We start from the raw sequence: 18717 nt of genomic DNA, 5'->3' as shown, positions 1-18717 counted from the left end.
TCCGTGGCACAGCAATATTTTGAGAGCTGACGGACTAGATTTCTTTTCCTTCTTAAGTTGAACGCGACAATAGGTCATATTACGAAAACATAAAAGCATAATTTTCGAAAACCAAGCGATGCTGATGACGATTTGGCTGACTTACCCGGAATGGTCCCTGGTTTCCGTCATCCAGTTCGAGTACGTATCCCTGCACGTAGCTGCCGGCCTGTGGTTGCCAGGCAACGGTGATACTGTTGTTGTCCGCGCTGGAATCTTCTGGAATCAGAGAGGGCGCGCCGGGAGCTGTGACGGGGGGAAAAAAAGGGGCGAAAATAAGACGTCGTTATTTTGAATCCCTTTTCTTCCGCAAGCGGGGGATAACAATCGTAAAAACGTGTCGCTTCACCTCATAACAAGCCAGCATCTTTGTCAAGCTCGACAGCTTATCAGCAGTTGCAACAATTCGTAAGTGTTCCAGTTAACAGTCCTTTCCATTGTACATCGTCGCGAAAGACAGTGACATACTGTGCGAACGTCACACGATACTATACAAAAGCCAATACACAAACAAATACAAACAAATTATACAAACCAACAAAAAATACAACTATACAAAGAGTGACATCACTACAGGATTTAAAGTGGAAAAGGCAGCAGCTAAGATGATTCCAAGAAGGCAGTGAGATGAGTACGAAAATACTATATAAGGACCGTGTAGTTCTCCAAACAGATTTATGTTGTTCAAATTTTTAAAAACAACATTGAGTATTTCCCGCGTTCTTTTTTTTCTTCTTTGTTTCTTTTTTTGCTTTTCAATTGGTCATGCGTCTACCGTATTCCCGAGGTGATACAGGGCGCCTGAGAAACCCAAGACACCAATTTCGATCCGCGTTCATATTTCCTCCTAAGCTTACAATCGGTACGAGTAACTTTTCGGCACCTGTTTTATCCGACCCAATGCGACCGAATGCTAACGATACACTCACCAACGTGACCATAACGTTATTACGAAAGTATCTTTCCTTCGTTTCTTTTACGTGCAAAAAACGCTTCTCAGTCACGTGCTCAGCACGAACAGTACACCTTTGTCCTTGCCTTCGTCTGAGAACAGGCTTCAATACCTTCCAACGCGCGAACAACATCTCTTCGAGAACACCGAAAATAAAGCTTTCCTTTCTCACATTTCAGCGCAAAACACTTTCTTCCTCAGACGAAGAAGAAGAAGGAGTATTGACGCACTTATTCAATGTAGCCTGGCCTTACAGCTGCGTCTCTCAACTGCTTCTCTGTGGCAGAAGAGGAAAAGAATGTTGGCAACCTATTACGCAAAATCGACCACCAGCAGCGCTATGTGGCATTCGTCTTCCCTCTCGTGGGCGATCTCGAAGACGGACACGGAATTTTCAATAGGTCTCCCACGTATACGGACATGTATATACGCGCCTAGAGCCCCCTGGCGGACCGTCGGAAAAGACAAGGTACGCATATTCATGCGGTTTGCCGGCGGACGCGCGTGATGCGCATGCGCAATGAACGTGCGCACGAATATCAATGAAGTTGCGATGGGAGTAATATAACCGTGCATCGTGGCTATTTGCGGGAAGGAAGAAACAAGAGATAAGGAAGAAACAAGAGATAAGGAAGAAAGGCGATAGGGGAAGCGCTGCGTATTTTGTAGGAGTGAATTCTGGCCTTTCGCGTCCCAAGCAGCACAACATTTTGGCCCAATATTGGCAATACCGGCTCAATATTTGTCCGATATTGGACCGATATTGCCGATTCTGTCGTTATCGCGCGCGGCTTTCTTCTTAGAGCAGGAACAGAATAAGAGCGTGGCGTCAAGCCAATCGCATTACACGCTATCCTCAGTGTGACCCGCTCTGATTGGCTGCTCACGTGAAGGAGATAGGCTTACGAGGAGGAGCGCTGATACATGGGGTGTACCTCGAAATAAAGTGATCGAAATCCATGTTGCAAAATGAACTATTGGAAGTAAATGTTATCTGACCATAAAATCCACAGTCGCGCGCGGGAAAATACCAAGAGCGAACCTAGACCAGCCTGGACATACCAATGCAAACTACAAACTTGGACTAACCTCATCATAAAGTAACCAACAGGCTGTTCCGTAGTGTCCGCCCAACTAAAGCCGTTAGGCTTTAGCTGCCCGCCAAAATATGGCTTTCGTTCGATAAAACGACTTGGACAGACATCGAAAACTCGTGAATTTGAGTGGTTTAATAGTAGTGTCGGATTTTTAAACACGGCATGCCATCTTACGAAGCACTCGAGCATTTTCTATGTGTAGAGGCCCTGAAATCGGGAATTCGAGAATGGACCTTTTTTCACAACGGTCTATGCGCATGCGCATGACCTTGAGGCGCCGGAGAGGGTTGTCTCCGTCTTCACTAGATGGCGCAGTATGGGGACGAGAGTCCTTTGTGCTACGCACGTGGATTTGTTTTGACGCGCGGGGAGCAGGGTTCATTGGAGAGCCACTATATACAGGGTGTTTCAGTTAAATCCCCGGGCTAAATAATTCGCGAACGGGTGCACCAATCCACGAGCTTTCTTTTTTACAAGTATCTGTCCGATACCACCTACAAGCTGCACACCGTGTGGATTAGTGGGAGGCGCTCATTATTAAGATAAAAATGCAAATGAGTTAAGTAAAAAAAGCGTAACTTCTAAAGCAGGGCGCTGTCGGTATTAAAATGGGTACTACCCTTTTGGGACCTTCAGTGGACACCTTTTAGAGAAAAATCTGCCACCGAAGCGGGTCATTTGTTGCAGTAATTAATTAGTTTCCGTTTACGTATTTTTGTCGCGGCTTGTCGCTGCGAAGCGCAAAAGGACGCTCTTTCACCCCCTTATCCATCAATGAATTACGTCCTTACACCAATGAATTACACCAATGAAATACGCCCTTTTGCGCTTCGCCGCGACCAGCCGCAAAAAAAAAAAAATACGTAAACCGAAACCAATTAATTACTGCAACAAATGACCCGCTTCGGTGGCAGATTTTTCTCTAAAAGGTGTCCACTGAAGGTCCCAAAAGGGGTAGTACCCATTTTAATGCCGACAGCGCCCTGCTTTAGAAGTTACGCTTTTTTACGAAACTCATTTGCATTTTTATTTTAATAATGAGCGCCTCCCACTCATTCACACGGTATGCAGCTTGTACGTGGTATCGGACAGATACTTAAGTAAAAAATAACGCTCGTGGAGTGGTGCACCCGTTCGCGAATTATTTAGCCCGGGGATTTAACTGAAACACCCTGTATACGACGCATATGTGAAAAAGGCCCATTTCGCAACCAGGAATATCGAAGCCCTCCCGATACATGCACTGTATTACTGGGCCGTTATATGCCAGTTTGCTTTCGAAACCAGGCCCGAATGAAGTGCCCGGATGGAGAACGTCGGTGCACTCTAAAGGCACAACTTCGCCGCACGACACACGACGATATCGTTTCTGCCTTCTGATTGCTGCAAACGGGAAGCACATGCCTTTTCTGTCGCACTTTCGATATGATATACGCAAAGTGTTACAAAAATGGCGTACGCCCCCTTGTCCTCAGCAAATCAGGAGAGAGGCAGAGAGAGATTATTCTGAACGCTGTCTGGTCACGCGAGCGTGCTGCGAGGTGAAGCTAACATAGCATTGTTACTGGCAAAGTGTAGACATAAATAATCAATTCAAACAACCATCATCTGAGCGTCGCTAATACTGGCGATTAGGATATTTGTAATAGGCGAAATGCTTTCAGTGCCTTACAACTATGACAGTGTTTTTGAAAAGTATTTCGAAACGTCCGCCCGAGATAACCACCGGGTATCAAAACCACTCGACGTAAGACAGCTCACTCCCACAACTTTGTCGAGATAACAATGTTTTTAAAGATAGTACGGAATTCTCGATTATCTTTTTATTGTTTTTTTTTTGTCATTTACTTTTCTGTGGGAGCAAATATCTTCAGTGCTAGTTTCTACACAGTAATATTAGGACAGGCCACAGCCTCAATGACGTTTGTGAAACTGTACCTTCCCTAGTACACTATAAAGACAGCGCTTCACCGCATAGCACGCTCGTAGCCAACCATTATCAGGAACCACAACGTCTTGTCTTGATGGAAATAGGGGGAGTACGCCATTTCTGTGGCAATTATGAACTGCATAGTGCCACAGAAATGGCGTACGCCCCCGCGTTCAGCAAATCGTGCGAAAGAACGATGTCACTCGGGATGATGGTTGGCTAGGGGCGCGCTATGTGGAGAAGTTTATTTTTTAAGATTGTATGAAAGTACGTAAATTGATAACATATAAAAACGCCGTCGATTTCACTAAGGAAGTAGTAATATTGAAACTGTGAGGAGCGTCTAGTTTGAATGATAAGCTTTCGCGCAGGATCCTCACTTCGTCAGGCCCGAATCTTATGCTGCCTTGTGGGAAAGTATTAATCAGGCAAAATGTTAAAGGCAACGACATCAAATGTTAACGATCGATCAGGGGACTGCTGTCGTGCATGGATCGCGAGACAATAATGGCCGACGAAAATGAAAAACATTTCGGGGCACTAGATTTTAGGAACGTGGGCACGACACAAATGACGGCAAAAACTCGAAAACAACCAGGAGGTTGTTTGTGTACAACTTCGTGCACACACACGAAACAAGAAAGAAAGAAAAAAAAAAAAAAGAAACGATTCGTCCCTCGGAAGAACTAAAAGGAAAATAAAAATAAAAGCTCCTCGTTTTGTCTGAAACGTTTGGACAAAATGACGCTATTCGAGCGTGCGTTTATTTATTTATTTATTTTCAACATTTATTCCACGCATCTGCAAAGCCAATAACTGAATGGGAATCCAAAGCAACATGTCAACAATAATAGTGGAATTGTCAAAAACAAAGTCGGCGCACGAAATTACGAAATCGAGCATCAAAAACAAAAATTTTTAAAGTCTCGCTGGGGAGACACACGCAAGAAAAAAAAAAATCTCAAACTTCCCATTATTCAACCACTTATGCTACGCCACACAATATTTATTCTCCGATATTCCTTTTCTTTTATGCCAAAACGGGAGGAAGATGAGAGGAGGAGCAGTCTCTCTTTAGGCCTCTCCCACTCCCCTCTTTCTACAAAAGGAAAAAAAAAAACAGCACGAAAAACTTCTCTCCAAAGATTAGAAAACCTTACGCTTGAGAGAACAACACCCGGCCTCCAATACCCAGCGAATGTTTCCAAATAATCTCAACCTCGTTCAAAGAAATTGAACCCCAGACTGTTTCCCTTTCTTTCTTTCTTTCTTTGCTTTCACTTCCACTCCCTCTCTCAGACACACACACACACACACACACTTCAAAGTCCATTCTGCAACGGCGTATTTCTACGCAGATGAACCTTGAGCAGACAACGCCACTTTCCTTTGTGTGCTTTGGATCCTGTTCAAGTCGTTCACTAACGGATAGTAGCTCGTCTCGCATAAGTGTCGTTTTTTTTTCTTCGAATTCAATCCAATCCAATCCAGTTGCGGCAATTTAGTGCTACCACGGCAACATATTCGTGGCATCATTAGAAGCCAACCGTTAATTACTATTAATCAGCTAATGTGGCCCTTTGCTTTGACGTCCAACCCGGTGCCTCTTTGTCCTCAAACCTCCACAGTGCACTAGCTAGCATGGTAAGCGATCGAAAGGCACTGCTCGTTTCGTATGACAACAGCCAACAAAGGATTGTCGGAGCAAAATGGCTGACGCGACAAAAAGAAATTTAATAGCTTCTATAGGTACATATTGTGGCAATAAAGAAGGGCGAATGCTCAAAGTACTGTACCTGTTGAAGCATCTCCGTCTTCTATAGTAAGCAAGCATTGGAAATTAGAGAGAGAGAGAATCCGTGAGAGAGAGACATTTTTGCCAGGTACACAATTAACGACGAATTCGGTGGTCATTTCATGACATTTCGTTTCTTTTTTTTTTTTTTTTGCCAGATCCGGAGCAGTCATGTTCGCTTGGTCAAAGCGAAGCAACCTCGCATGTTCGCGTGGCGCTTTAATTCCGAGCGCACGGAATATGCCAGCAAGCACTTTTTTTCGCGCGACCACGATACGGTCGGGCAGCGGGTTATGTCCCACTATATCCGGTGTCGTCACATCCGCACTGCAAGGGCTGCGAGGGCCCGCATTGGCTGGCACGTCGAAGTTCACGTGGGTTAGCAGACGACGAAACCCGAAGACGAGCGACCGCGATGCCCCTAGCGGCTAGCATCCAAGCGGCTAAAACCGCTAGATTCCTGGCACTCGTGTTCGGGTGGCAACGGTCACGTGATCCAGCGCCCGGGGCAATTTCCGAGCGCCACGCCATGTTGCCATGAAATGACCACTCGAATTCACCATAAGGTAACATGCAGGCCATGCCATTTTATGATGCGTCCAAGACGAAATGCTTCATGGGAGGCGTGTCTGTAAAGAGCATTAGGGTAGAAGTACTTACGCTTAAGTTGCGTGAACGTCATCTGCTGAACGGCGTCCATAACCGACTGAAGATCCAGCGTCAAGTCGAAATCTGCATTGGCCCAGGGCGTTGACGCCATGTCCTTGTGCCAGCTCAAGTCCACAGTCGCTACGCGGTGAATTAGCGCCGAACCAATCTGGACAAAGAAAAAGAAAAAAGTAGTAAGGTCTCTATGCAGTTCGAAACCTTGGAGGAATGCCGAATAAATTGAATTTTCAATGAATTGATTTGAATTGAATAAATTGAAACTTCAATCAATTGAATTGAACACCGGCAATGACAAATGGCAATCCGGTTTTTCTCTCTAAAAACAAAAGAGAAAAATATAATCTGCTTCCGGTTTTCTTAGTTCCTACATTGCGGCTGAGGGTTTCACGACTTCAAAATGATTCGGAGTGTACCAGCTATAACAAAAACAATCAAAGACAATCGGATTCAAAGACATTCAAATTAAGCAATTACAAGATAATATTCCAAATAAACCAAATGCTCACTTCGATATAGCTTGGGGAAGATTCAAAACGAAGGCTAAATCCATCATGAACAGAAAAAAAAAATATCCCAAGAGACATGAACGGAAAACACGACGCAACAAATTTGTTGTTCCATGTCTTTCGTTTTTCATCGTCATTTTTCGTTAATCTTCTTACAGCAGAAAGTCGAGGCCACTCTGGAAGCTCTGCATAACTATCAAGAATTTCTCTCGTGTGTAACGTTCATTGTTTTTTGTATAAGAATGTACGCTCTTCGACGTGCCCAGTGGCGTTACCGCTTGAGACAAGGTGGCTCTCCCAGCTGCTGTCACTGCGGTGCTCTAGAGGAACTGAGCGCATTCTTCTCCATTGCCCACACTACCAACCTTCCCGAACCGTACTCTCCGGGATCTCTTAATCGGCTGGACTCTCGCCCCTTCTCCCTATCCAAATTGCTTAGTCCCTGGCCAGCAACAACAACTTTATTTTACACTCTAAAAACTGAACTTCACCGCATAGCACGCTCTGCGCCAAGCATTGTCACGAATGATAGGGTTATCGCTTCTGATTCGAAGGAGAGAGGGGGGCGTACGCCTTTTTCTGTCAATTATCGTGTATCAAATTGACACAAAAAGGCGTACGCCCGTCTCTTCGAATCAGAAGCGACAACCCTATCATTCGTGACAATGGTTGGCGCAGAGCGTGCTAGGCGGTGAAGTTCAGTTTTTAGAGTGTAAAATAAAGTTGTTGCTGGACGTGCCACCACAGCCGAAAAGACAAATTTACGGAGCTATCCCTTACTGCTCCTCTAACAAGAGGTAGCCGTCATGGTTGCCAGACGGCAAAGCGTATACCGTCATCTAAATAATGCCTCACCTGCAGGAAGGCAGCGTGGTCCGTTTCCTTCAGGGCCTCGATACAGAACTGCAGCAGGGCTGTTGTCCTCTGCAGGGTGAGTGTGCAGTTGCCCACTTGTTCCTTGAGCGCTTTCAGCTTCCCGTCCCGCTCTTGACGAGCAAATGCCAGCAATTCTCGTCGGCGAGCTTCCAGGGCTTCCAGCAAGAGGTCGCACTGCGCGGAGATTTCGGCTTCGAACTGGCTGCAGTTCTCCTGGAGGTCGACGAAAAAAAAAGAGAAAACAGGAATGAGGAAGTTAGAGAGAAGCGGGTATCGTTTTATTTAGGCCTGACGGGGAACTTTAGTTGATGTCCATTGACAGAATCCTGCATTCTTAAAAAACAGAACTTCACCACATAGCACGCTCTTAGCCAGAAACTATAGGGATGTGCCAACCAAATGTGCGGATCCCCGAACCCTACACGCTTAGAAATGAACTTCACCACATAGCACGCTCCTAGCCAACCATCACCCCGAATAACAACGTTCTCGCCCTAGATTTATTGAAAACGGGAGGAGGAGCCTATTTTGTGCCGTGCATAATGGACACAAAATAGGCTCCTCCTCCTGTTTTCAACAAATGAGGGGCGAGAGCGTTGTCGTTCGGGATGATGGTTGGTTAGGAGCGTGCTATGTGGTGAAGTTCATTTCTAAGAGTGTAGGCAGGGATTCGAGATTCGGGAATCCGGATCCCACTGTCCAAAATGGCGAATCGAATTTTGCGAATCCAGCAGCCACGGTTGTTTGTTTCTTTTTTAAAATTGGCCCCTCCGGAGTCCGCCGAAAGCCTGATTGGTCGGCGTGTGTTTTCTCGTTTGATCGTTTACCCGGGAGGTACCCGGGTCCGAATCCCGGCGCCGGCTGTGCTGTCTGGGGCTTTTCCTGGGTTTTCCTCAGACGCTTTCGGATATACGGCGGCACAGTTCCCTTAGAAGTCGGCCCAGGACGCACATTCCCCCCAGGGCGTTATAGTCGTGGCGTTGCCCACCACCACCACCACCGTTTACATTGTTCTCACGTGGTGAAGTTCCCCATTCATCATCAGTAATTTACTCGTTGTTGTTGCTCTGGACTGAAAGAGTTCAGGCAGGAACTCTTATACGTTAAAATTTTTAACATGGTTTTGCTTTTGATTATGTTATGATATGGTTATGATTTGATCATATTCTGCTTCGAAACACTTCTCAGTGTAAGTGTTGTTGTTTTCTCTCTCTCTCTCTCTCTGGCTCTTTAAACTCTTTTTAAATGAAGGGTTCGAAAGATTCGAGATTCGTGGATTCGCAGAACCTTCCTTGGATTCGGATTCGGATTCGTAAAATTATGGATTCGTCCCATCTCGACCAAAAACAATCCCGAATGACATCGCTCTACCCCCTGATTGGTTAAAAACGGGAGGCGTACGCCTTTTTGCGATAGTTATGCAGTTACGTTAATTGTCAGAAAAGGGGGCGTACGTCCCGCGCGTACACTCTTAAAAATGAACTTCACCGCATAGCACGCTCCTAGCCAACCATCATCTCGAATCATATCGTTATCTGCCCTGATTTGTTGAGAACGGGAGGCATACGCTTTTTTTGTGACACTTATGCGGTTCATAATTGTCACAAAAAAGGCGTACGCCTACCGTTTTCAACAAATCAGGGCAGAGAACGATATGATTCGAGATGATGGTTGGCTAGGAGCGTGCTATGCGGTGAAGTTCATTTTTAAGGGTGTACCTCAAACCAGGAGTGATAACGGAAGGATCATGTGGTGAAGTTCAGCGAGTGTGTCGAAAATGGTGTTCCAGGCCATAATTCGTGTATCGCGCCTACTTTTTCGTGTTAGCACTGCGACGCAACTACCGCCAAATGACGTGCACTGACGTCGACATCTGGAGAGGGAACAGCAAGAAAGATTGGGAGAGAGGAGCTTCACACACGTCCTGGGCCGACTTCAGGAGGAACTGTGCAAACATCTGTGTGGAAGGCCTGTTGGAAAACCTGAGACAGCACAGCGGAAGGATCCTAGCTTTTAGAATGACGCTGTACATCCAATCCAATCAACCAATCCTACCTATCAAATCAGCCATGCTGCCGGTGACAAGGAACGGGGACACCGCTCTATGGACAGCAGACATGTTATACTGAACTTAGGCACAAACCCCCTGGTCGAATGTGGCACAAATTATGTCGAAAACGAAAACTCTATGTGTGTTATACACTCAAAGAAAGGAAAGAAGTATATTTAAGTCCTCTTGGGGGTATAGTTGAATACTGTAGTAGTTGCAAGTAAGTAGTAGCAAGTAGTAGTAGTATTTGAGTACTGTATGCGTGGTTCAGGGACTTTTTACAGTGCGGAGGAATAATTTTCAGGTTCAAGGAGATAAAATGGGGAGTAATTGCAATCTAGGGGACTAGAAGCTGCAATTACTTAATCAATTTATTCCTTTTCCGCCTTAGAGTGTGGCTTCTTCAAATAACTCGCTGTAAATTGAACGATTATTTTCATATTCCCATGTATATGCGCCAAAGTGTAAAGCAGGCTTCGCCTAGTACACTAAGCCATTGGGCGAAAACTACCCTTACTCTGCCCGTAGGCACCAGGTATTTGGAACACGTTTTTACAAATAATTTCATTTCTGTCCAAGTAATTGACATACACTCGACAAATTGCGGAATAGGCGATAAAATAAACAATTTCACAAAATTAGAACATTATGCGAACAGTTGCCTTGGTTCCATGTGGGGGGGGGGGACTATTGGAAATTGAACTATACGCTTTTCATTATTGCAGAGCCAATCCATTCAACGACGCAGCTGCCTAGTATAACTTCATGTGTACGCCAAGTAATTATTATACTTGGCCACATACATATTCCAATAACACCAAAAACGAAAGAAAATATAGTGCCAACCAAACTCGCCTAAAACTTTTCCCGGAGCCGCATTCACAAAAAAAAAAAAGAAAAAAAAAGTACACAGTCTCCCGACCCAAACTAACTTTCACATTCAAAGCGCTTCCCCTTAAAACCTATTACGCCGCTTTAATATTTACACAGTTCCGGCAAAACTCGGAACTAGGCCTAGCTATTTACATTCATTCTCCCATCAAGACGCGGAGCAGATAACAAAGGAAAACCAGAAACAGACAAGATATACGCTTTTAAAAAAAAGTAAAACGAGAGAAAGCGAAACTCAAATCAATTTAAACTGCACACACACCTTCCAGAAAAGAAACGCAATTAGCCCGGCCTCAAAAGACGTTTCGGCGAATCAAGGGAGCGAAAACACGGCAGCCATTAAACCCTATTAAGCCGACAATGAACTCTGGGAAACGTTCGTCTTTCTTTAACGGTAATTGCACAAAAGACGCCGAAAAAAAAAAGAAAGAAAGAACGAAAAACGAAGACTGAACAATAGAACGTGAAATGATGGAACAAAAGACAGACGGCGCTTCTGAACAACTGCTCCCCTAGCGGCGAGTATGGACAATAGTTGGTCGCACGCGCGTTTCTGGTATCGTTCAGCGCGAACACACGTGCGAGCGGAGGAACACTCGAGTAGAATTGTTAAAAAGGGCAACTCTGGAAAACGGAAGGGGCAGTCGAAATAGTTGGATAGTACTCCGCATGAAGAGAAGAGCGGCGCGTGCATTATATTACTTGACAAAAAAAAAGTAGTCATAATAGTAACAAAAAAAAAAGAAAGAAGGAGTAGAGACACACGTGAGCTGTGTATCTCATCTGAATGAAAGCCAGGGAAGCCGCAAACGTGCGTGAGTTTCTGAAGTTCGGGTGCTTTGCATACGATATGAGAAGATGAGTGGTCCCTTTAGCGTTTCTTTTTGTTTCTTTCTTTTTTTTTTTTTTTTAGAACGGCAGCACGGTGATTAGATAGAAGGATCCATAATGGAAACGTAAGCGGTATAGGGAACACGGAGGGATGCCCGTAATTAGGGGCGGGGAATGAATGATACGGCACGGATAATTAGATCGCAAACTCGAGAGCGTTACAGGTTACACTTACTGTACTCATTACCCCATAGTGCCACTATGGGAGTAAAAATTATACTATTTCTTTAGCTTTATGAGCTGACATCGTTGAAAGCCTCAGTACGCAAAATACAAGTGGCGTCAACGAACACTAGTCGGTTACACGAATTTTCAAAAATTCCGGCAAAACCTCATAGTTTCGACGTCTGCAAGTATATGTGACGTCATCGAGGGCTCTTGCATCTGTATCCTAGCAACAAGGCGGGCACCTTGCGGTCTGCCGCTCCACGTTGGAAGACTTGCAAGCTGACTGAAACCTTGACGGACTTGAGCAGACGGAAATCTACTTTGGAGGAACAACGTTGCCAGACGAGGAGAAGATTGTACGCAATATGACGCCATGCTTATCGAAGCTTTTTTTTTTTTTTTTCCTAAAACTGCGCGTCACAGAGAGAAATCATATTTCATTTCAAAATAGATCGCAATACGTTATACCTCACTGTTGTTCAAGACGCAGATCACGATCGGGGACTACCGATGTGTTATTTTTGGGATTATTAATTTGGGTCATTTCGCTCCTGTTATTCCGGGAAGGAACGCATATGATTTCCCTTACAAACGAACTGTACAAGAAATAACTCGGCTGAGTTTCTCAACACAAACTAGCTCGCGCTCAGCATTAGAACGACACCACCAGTTCAAATTCGAGAGATATTCCGGACTGCATAACGACGTTCTATCATCTACGGTGACAGTCGGTCATTTCCGGTCATATTCTGGCCATACAATGACTACACTGACGTTTTTGGTTCTCTCCCTCCTCCTTCCATCACAACCAGTGATTTCCCCCAGAAATTCACTGCTGGGGGGGGGGGGGGGGGTGCCGAGCTTTCAAGGGGGGGGGGGGGGTGTATGCTTGGTGAAGGTTCCACTTGCGGAATTTTTCTTAGACACGGAAATAATCGTGGCACAATGTTGACATATCTCGACAGCTTTCCTATTTTATTTGTACATGTTATTACGTTAGAACACAGAACATTAGAATACAGATTCATTATGAACGGCGTTTCAACATTACGATGCATAATCATGCGACCGACAAAGAAAAAAGACTAGAGCCTTGTCTCACGAAGTTCAATGAATACCTAGCAACCAACAGTGAAAACGACGCAAATGTTTTGCGTGCCCGCACGCATTTTTGCTCGTATATGCGCGCAATACATGCATTGAACAGTCACTTTCAAATTATTTTGGACAAATGCATGGTACGATCATCTGCATGTCTGTGGTCCTACAGCCCAAGTTTGATAGTACAGGATGTAATTCGCTGCGCCGGACTCACTACCAGAACGTGCTGGTGGCCAGCTGGTTGGAGTCACCTCAGAAATTTCAGGGGGGGGTGTTGCAAAAATGCAGGGAGGGTGTACACCCCCGCCTGGGGGGTGTAGGGAAATCCCTGATCACAACCCCCTTGTCCCGTTCCTTCCCACCCAATCATTCCATTTGAGCTACATATGAGATTATCTGACAACGTAGTAATAGACGGACCCCGGACATCGTCAGACTCGACTAGTGGCTGTCGTATAATCCACTCACGTGACCTCCTCAGGGGAGGGGAAAGAGGGTCACGTGTTTATCCAGTGAGTCACGTGGGAAGGCTGACCGTGGGGCAAGGTCGAACACAAAGGACGTCGCGGGGGACATTTCGTCTAAAAGGACGCGGGGACTTGGGTCCGGAGTATATCCCAGTGTTGTGAACCTGCTCGATAGCTCTCAATCACGGAATGACGCGCTCGAGGGTTGGCAACCAGGAGAATGTACGACTGGGCTGAGGGGTGACGTGCATTAATTTGTAGGGTTTTCACGGCGGGTGCGCGGATTTAGTCGGATAACACTGGACAGTTGGGGGGAAAGGAAATGATGAGGATGAGAAAGGGGAAGTATAGGGAGAGGATATCGCCTGTGGACCGAAGTTTCGGAGACAACATTGGCGACGTCGCCTTCTTTTGACCCGTTCCCCAACTACAGTTGTTCATACGTTCTAATGCGTTCTTCAGTGGATATCGGTCCCATTATCGCTCCTCCATCTAAACGATACAACATTTGACTGCAGGAAGGTTACACATTTTTTATATATAGCTCAGGATTTTTAGTGGTGAGGGAAGTCACACGGTTGTGTATCTTCATGGTAAGAGATGTACGTCACGCTATGGGTAAATATATTTTTTTTTAGTCTCTGGTGTAAAGTTATTGTCAGGGAACTGTTGCTGCGCTTACCGCTCAGTGTCATGAGTAGTTTGGCCCCTGGACCCACGTTCAGTTCGTTTGTACCAGTCACTCTGAAACCTGGCCTTGTGCGAGGAGCGCTAAATATTCGTAGGGTGTGGGGGGGGGGGGGGTAAAAATCGTGCATTAATTGTGCCTCCGGGTGTTACCGGGTGTTTTTTGTTTCTCCTCTTGTCTATTAAGTCCTTTCCTAATCTCTCTCTATCTTTTTTTCTTTTTTTGCAGGATCGTTACCTTCCAACAGTAATCCCCGAAGGCATAGACAGTGTTGACGCACATGGGTGTATTGCTGGGAACGTAAGTGACCCATTCTTACATGTGCTACATCCAAATCAGTCCAAAAATCCCTTGGGAAGAACTAACTGACTATAAAAAGGTATATAGATGCAGGCACGCTGATGGATATCAATTAAAGACAATGCCCGAGCTTGGGCGAACACGGAGGAACACCTGAAGATGCTTGCTGTTTGTCTTGTGTCCCTCCGAGTTCGCCCAAGCTGTGGCTTCATCTTCAATGGATAACTGGCTATAGCGCCGAACCAATACAACTATCATTTAGTCTACAAACCCCCCATCAGGCAGACAAACGACGCAAATAAATAAATAAACAAACAGCCCCGCTGACAATCCGATCCGAACGGGGAGAAAATCCAAAGCAGCTTAATTCTCTAGTTCTTAATCTCTCAATCTGTTCGGATGGATTAGCAGAGAAAGACTCCAACAAGTTGGAACAAACAGAAATTGGCGAAAAAAACAAAGAAAAAAAAACAAGCCGGACGAAATGACGCTACGAAAAAAAAAAAAGAACGTACAGGGATTAACCTTCGCTCAGGACTATTTTTAGATCCTTTTTTTTTTCCTCCCACATTAAGCCGCAAGCCGAAGAGAAGATCGGAAAAAAAAAAGTATGATCACGCAGAGATCGAGATCCTGGAAAGATCGCTTCGTTGAGCGATGTCAACACAAAATTTGTCAGCCACAAACGGTGACTGGACGCTGTGGAGTCCTTGCAATGTTATTTATTTCCGGGCTAACACCGCGAAGCAGCTATGGCTATAAGCGATATACAGACGAAGACTGTGACGTCAGACACAAAGACTGTGGCCTTTTGTGTGTGTGTCTGTATTAGCACCGCAAAGCAAGTGTAGCTGTGAGCGGCGTACGGACGAGGACATTGCGTTAGGACAGCACGAAGGAGTAGGATGCATCCTAGGCCGAAGGACACTGAGGACATCTTCGCAGACAACACATGGAAGACAAGAAGCTAATCTTCGCAGATATGCGTAGTCATATCTGTGTAGGTGGACTCAATTAATTAATAAAGAAAGGGTACTCACGTTGACCGTTTCCGACATGCCTTTCAGTCCCTGAATGAACTCTGTGGCTGACTTGGCCTTTTCGGAGAGGGCTTGCAGGTTCTGGGATAGCTCCGTCTGTCGAAAGATTAAAAACGTAAAGTTCATTAGCATAAAAAAAAAATACAAGCTCTTCTTGATGTATATTTACTATTCTTCGTGGGCGAGCAACCTCTCAAAAACAGCAGAGCAAGTAGTAGAAATTATTTCTCAGACACTACCAAAAAACAAAAACAAAAAAAGCGCGTCCACCCACTGAACAGAAAGGTACCTTCACCGCGAGACAAGCGAGTGATGCAGTGAAGCAAACCCCAGACGGTGGTGCCGCCACAAGAAGCGCGCAAGACACCGCTTCGAGATTATACGATAGGGCGACACCTAGTGGCGAATTCCCAACGTATGACTGCGCACTTTCGATTCCACTGACCTTGTGTGTTACGTGTTATTCTTTGTACGCAGATTACTGGGATTCCACGGTGTCCTTACATTCGTGTTGCAAAACGAAATGTAACTACTTCCGGAGCTGCACACGTCACGCACGGGCGAGCGCCCTGTCACGTGGTATTTTCGTATTTAATCTCTTTTTAGACAAAGAAGAAGAAAAGGAAAAAGCCACACAAAGCGTTCTTTATTGAGAGCACCTCGATCGGGTGCTTCTCGAGCGCTGTACAACTTTCCGATTGGCACATCTGTCAGTAAACCAATATTTCGAACGTTAGCTGGTTAGTCTTAGCTCGTTAATTGGTTAGTCACAACGAAAGTAATACCGACGGCTACGACACACAGCTGCTACGAATATTCAGCTGATTTCATTCGCTCTCTGTCTTCTTTTAAACACTGGTGCATGTCAGTCGGGAAAACTTATATACCTATGTCGACATATACTTATTGCACTTACATTACATATTATACATACATATGCTTACGGAGCGTTAAGCACCATTAAGTACATTCAATCAATCAATCATTTCATTCATTCACATAATACATACAATTAACACAGAACTGAAGGAATCAGAGGGGAAATGCCGGTTAAAGGTTCTTTCGTAAAAACTGTCTAAGTGACAACAGACGCTTTACATTACACTCTTATACATCTCACGCCTTCCTTACTAGTTTTAATATGTGGCGTGCCGCTAGAACTTTTAGTCACTTCGTGTTTACCGGATGTAACAATAACACAAAGAGGCATATCGTAGTGATAACAGAAACATTAGCTAGGAGTACAAGTATACAGAGCAGCAACTTCGTAGCATAGCTCCGACAAACAAGAAACACGGCACGCGCCCGTAAGAACACACTCCGCCCAAACCTGTCGTTTAGAGGCAACAATATCAAAGCTACATCACAGCTCTAACGAAGAAGAAGGTTGTTTATGACAGCCATCAGACACCTCCCATATGAGAGGGGGTGCGGGGGGGGGGGGGGGGAACGAGTGGAGATTAAAGTCCATTAGAGTCTCTGGAAAGGCACTTCTGCAAACCAGACAAGTCCCGGGAGAAAACCAACAGTCGCCGGAAGAAGAAAACCTCTACAGACACCAAACTTTCCTCCACTTTTTTTTTTCTCTACCATTTGTTTTTACTCATTTTATCACTTATATTATTAATACTTGAACCATCATCTGCGCGCGGTACCTCTTCTCGCTCGCGCGTAACCTTTCTGCCATCATCATGCCTCATCCTTGTTTTGAAACGGTAAATCAAAACCAGAGGGCGCTACCTAACGTCAGGAAAGGAAAAAAAAATGGCGTCGATGCAAAAATAGAAAGGAAAACGTCCATACACACTCTCTCTCTCTTTCTCAACCGAGATCTAAACAGAAGCTCTCTCTCTCTCTCGTGCCCATAAGTGCGGGAGAGAAGTAGAATATACGAAAAAGAGCAAGAAATTATCGCAGAAACGGGGCTGAAATAAATGTTGCGAGGCCGCAAGAGGGCAGCACTCAGTGACGCTTATCAGGAGCGCAGACCTCAGAGTCATGTCTGTAGGACTCTCGAGTGGTTCCGAGACCTGGGTTTTCAGAGATATCCTCCTCTCCCTTCTTTGATTCTCTTTCTTTCATATGGCGTGTATCGTATACACAGTCAGCAACACACATTGGATGGTATAGTGTGCGTTTTATTGCCATTAGGAGGGCTTTTATTTCTTTTCTTTTTTTTTCATTTTTTTTTTCAGGGAGGTCTGCTTTGTGAGGAGATAAATGGCACTGGCGTCGAGAGTAGAGCAAGGAAAATGTTCCTACGCTCTACTCGTGCCGAGGCTAGCTTTGTAGTACCCGGTTGCATAGGCGAGTAAGACTTGGACTACAGATTACAGGAACGTTAACAAAAACTAATTTATTTAATGGGCAATTTAACACATAGATTAGAAAAAGAATGGTCGACGTTTCGACAGTGGCACTGTCTTCGTCAGGACAAAAGACCTTTTTGTCCTGACGAAGACAGTGCCACTGTCGAAATGTCGACCATTCTTTGTTTAATCTATGTGTTAAATTGCCCATTAAATAAATTAGTTTTTGTTAACGTTCCTGTAATCTGTAGTCCAAGCCTTATTATTTCACTTTTATTCAACTTCGTAGCCGTCTGATATATTAACCTATTTGTTCTATATATGTATATATATATAAATACTTTTTTTTAATGTCGCCCAGCATAATGTATGTAAGATATATCCCCGTGGGTCTGCAGCTCCACACCGTGTCACGCGCGACCCCTGCAGAACTTTAGGAGGAACTAAGAGACGAAAAATGAGTCTTTGGCATTCTTCCGGAACTCAATTACGGAAACGACGCACCTATGACGTAAGCCCTACGTCACGTCATTACAGTGCTCAAATAGACGGTGACCCCGACACATCAACTTCGTAACTGGTAATGATAACGCACAAAAAGTTCTGTTTTGATCTCTGATCAAAAGTATTTTGCCGTTTCGACGCTAGGAGACTAAATGACAAATAAAAAGTGCGATTGCCTGCGAAGTCAATTCTCACGCTGGCAACGGACCGCTAGGGTGACATCGTTGAGCTTGGATTTGTTATACCGTGCCGTCTATTCACGCTCTCCTGAAGTAACACACCATCGCAGCAGTAGTGACGACGTACCCCTTGGATTCCTCTTAAGCAACCGTACCGTGCATCCACGCTTTCTAGAAATAATAGCATTGCAGCAGCGAATTCATACAGGTTGACAGTTTATTGCACAGTTCCCTTTATTCACTTTCGCTGGAGTACACAGTATTG

General features: G+C 44.9%; 1 protein-coding gene across 2 annotated transcripts in view; it reads right to left on the bottom strand.

Annotated features, from left to right (window-relative positions):
• LOC135397217 (E3 ubiquitin-protein ligase TRIM9-like) overlaps positions 1–18717 on the bottom strand; it is a 149627-nt gene that overhangs the window by 18945 nt on the left and 111965 nt on the right. The window contains exons 2-6 of one of the 2 annotated variants that reach the window (XM_064628646.1): positions 15461–15556; positions 7844–8077; positions 6474–6630; positions 5815–5835; positions 146–285 (exon numbers count right to left, since the gene is read on the bottom strand). In XM_064628646.1, the coding sequence (XP_064484716.1) occupies positions 146–285; positions 5815–5835; positions 6474–6630; positions 7844–8077; positions 15461–15556 (648 nt within the window). The remainder of the gene's footprint in view (positions 1–145; positions 286–5814; positions 5836–6473; positions 6631–7843; positions 8078–15460; positions 15557–18717) is intronic. The other variant, XM_064628647.1, reaches the window with a different exon arrangement.

Source organism: Ornithodoros turicata, chromosome 6, assembly GCF_037126465.1.
Source record: "Ornithodoros turicata isolate Travis chromosome 6, ASM3712646v1, whole genome shotgun sequence".
NCBI classification, from domain to species: domain Eukaryota; kingdom Metazoa; phylum Arthropoda; class Arachnida; order Ixodida; family Argasidae; genus Ornithodoros; species Ornithodoros turicata.
The sequence above is the reverse complement of the archived record's forward strand: the minus strand, read 5'-3'. Positions and strand labels throughout refer to the sequence as shown.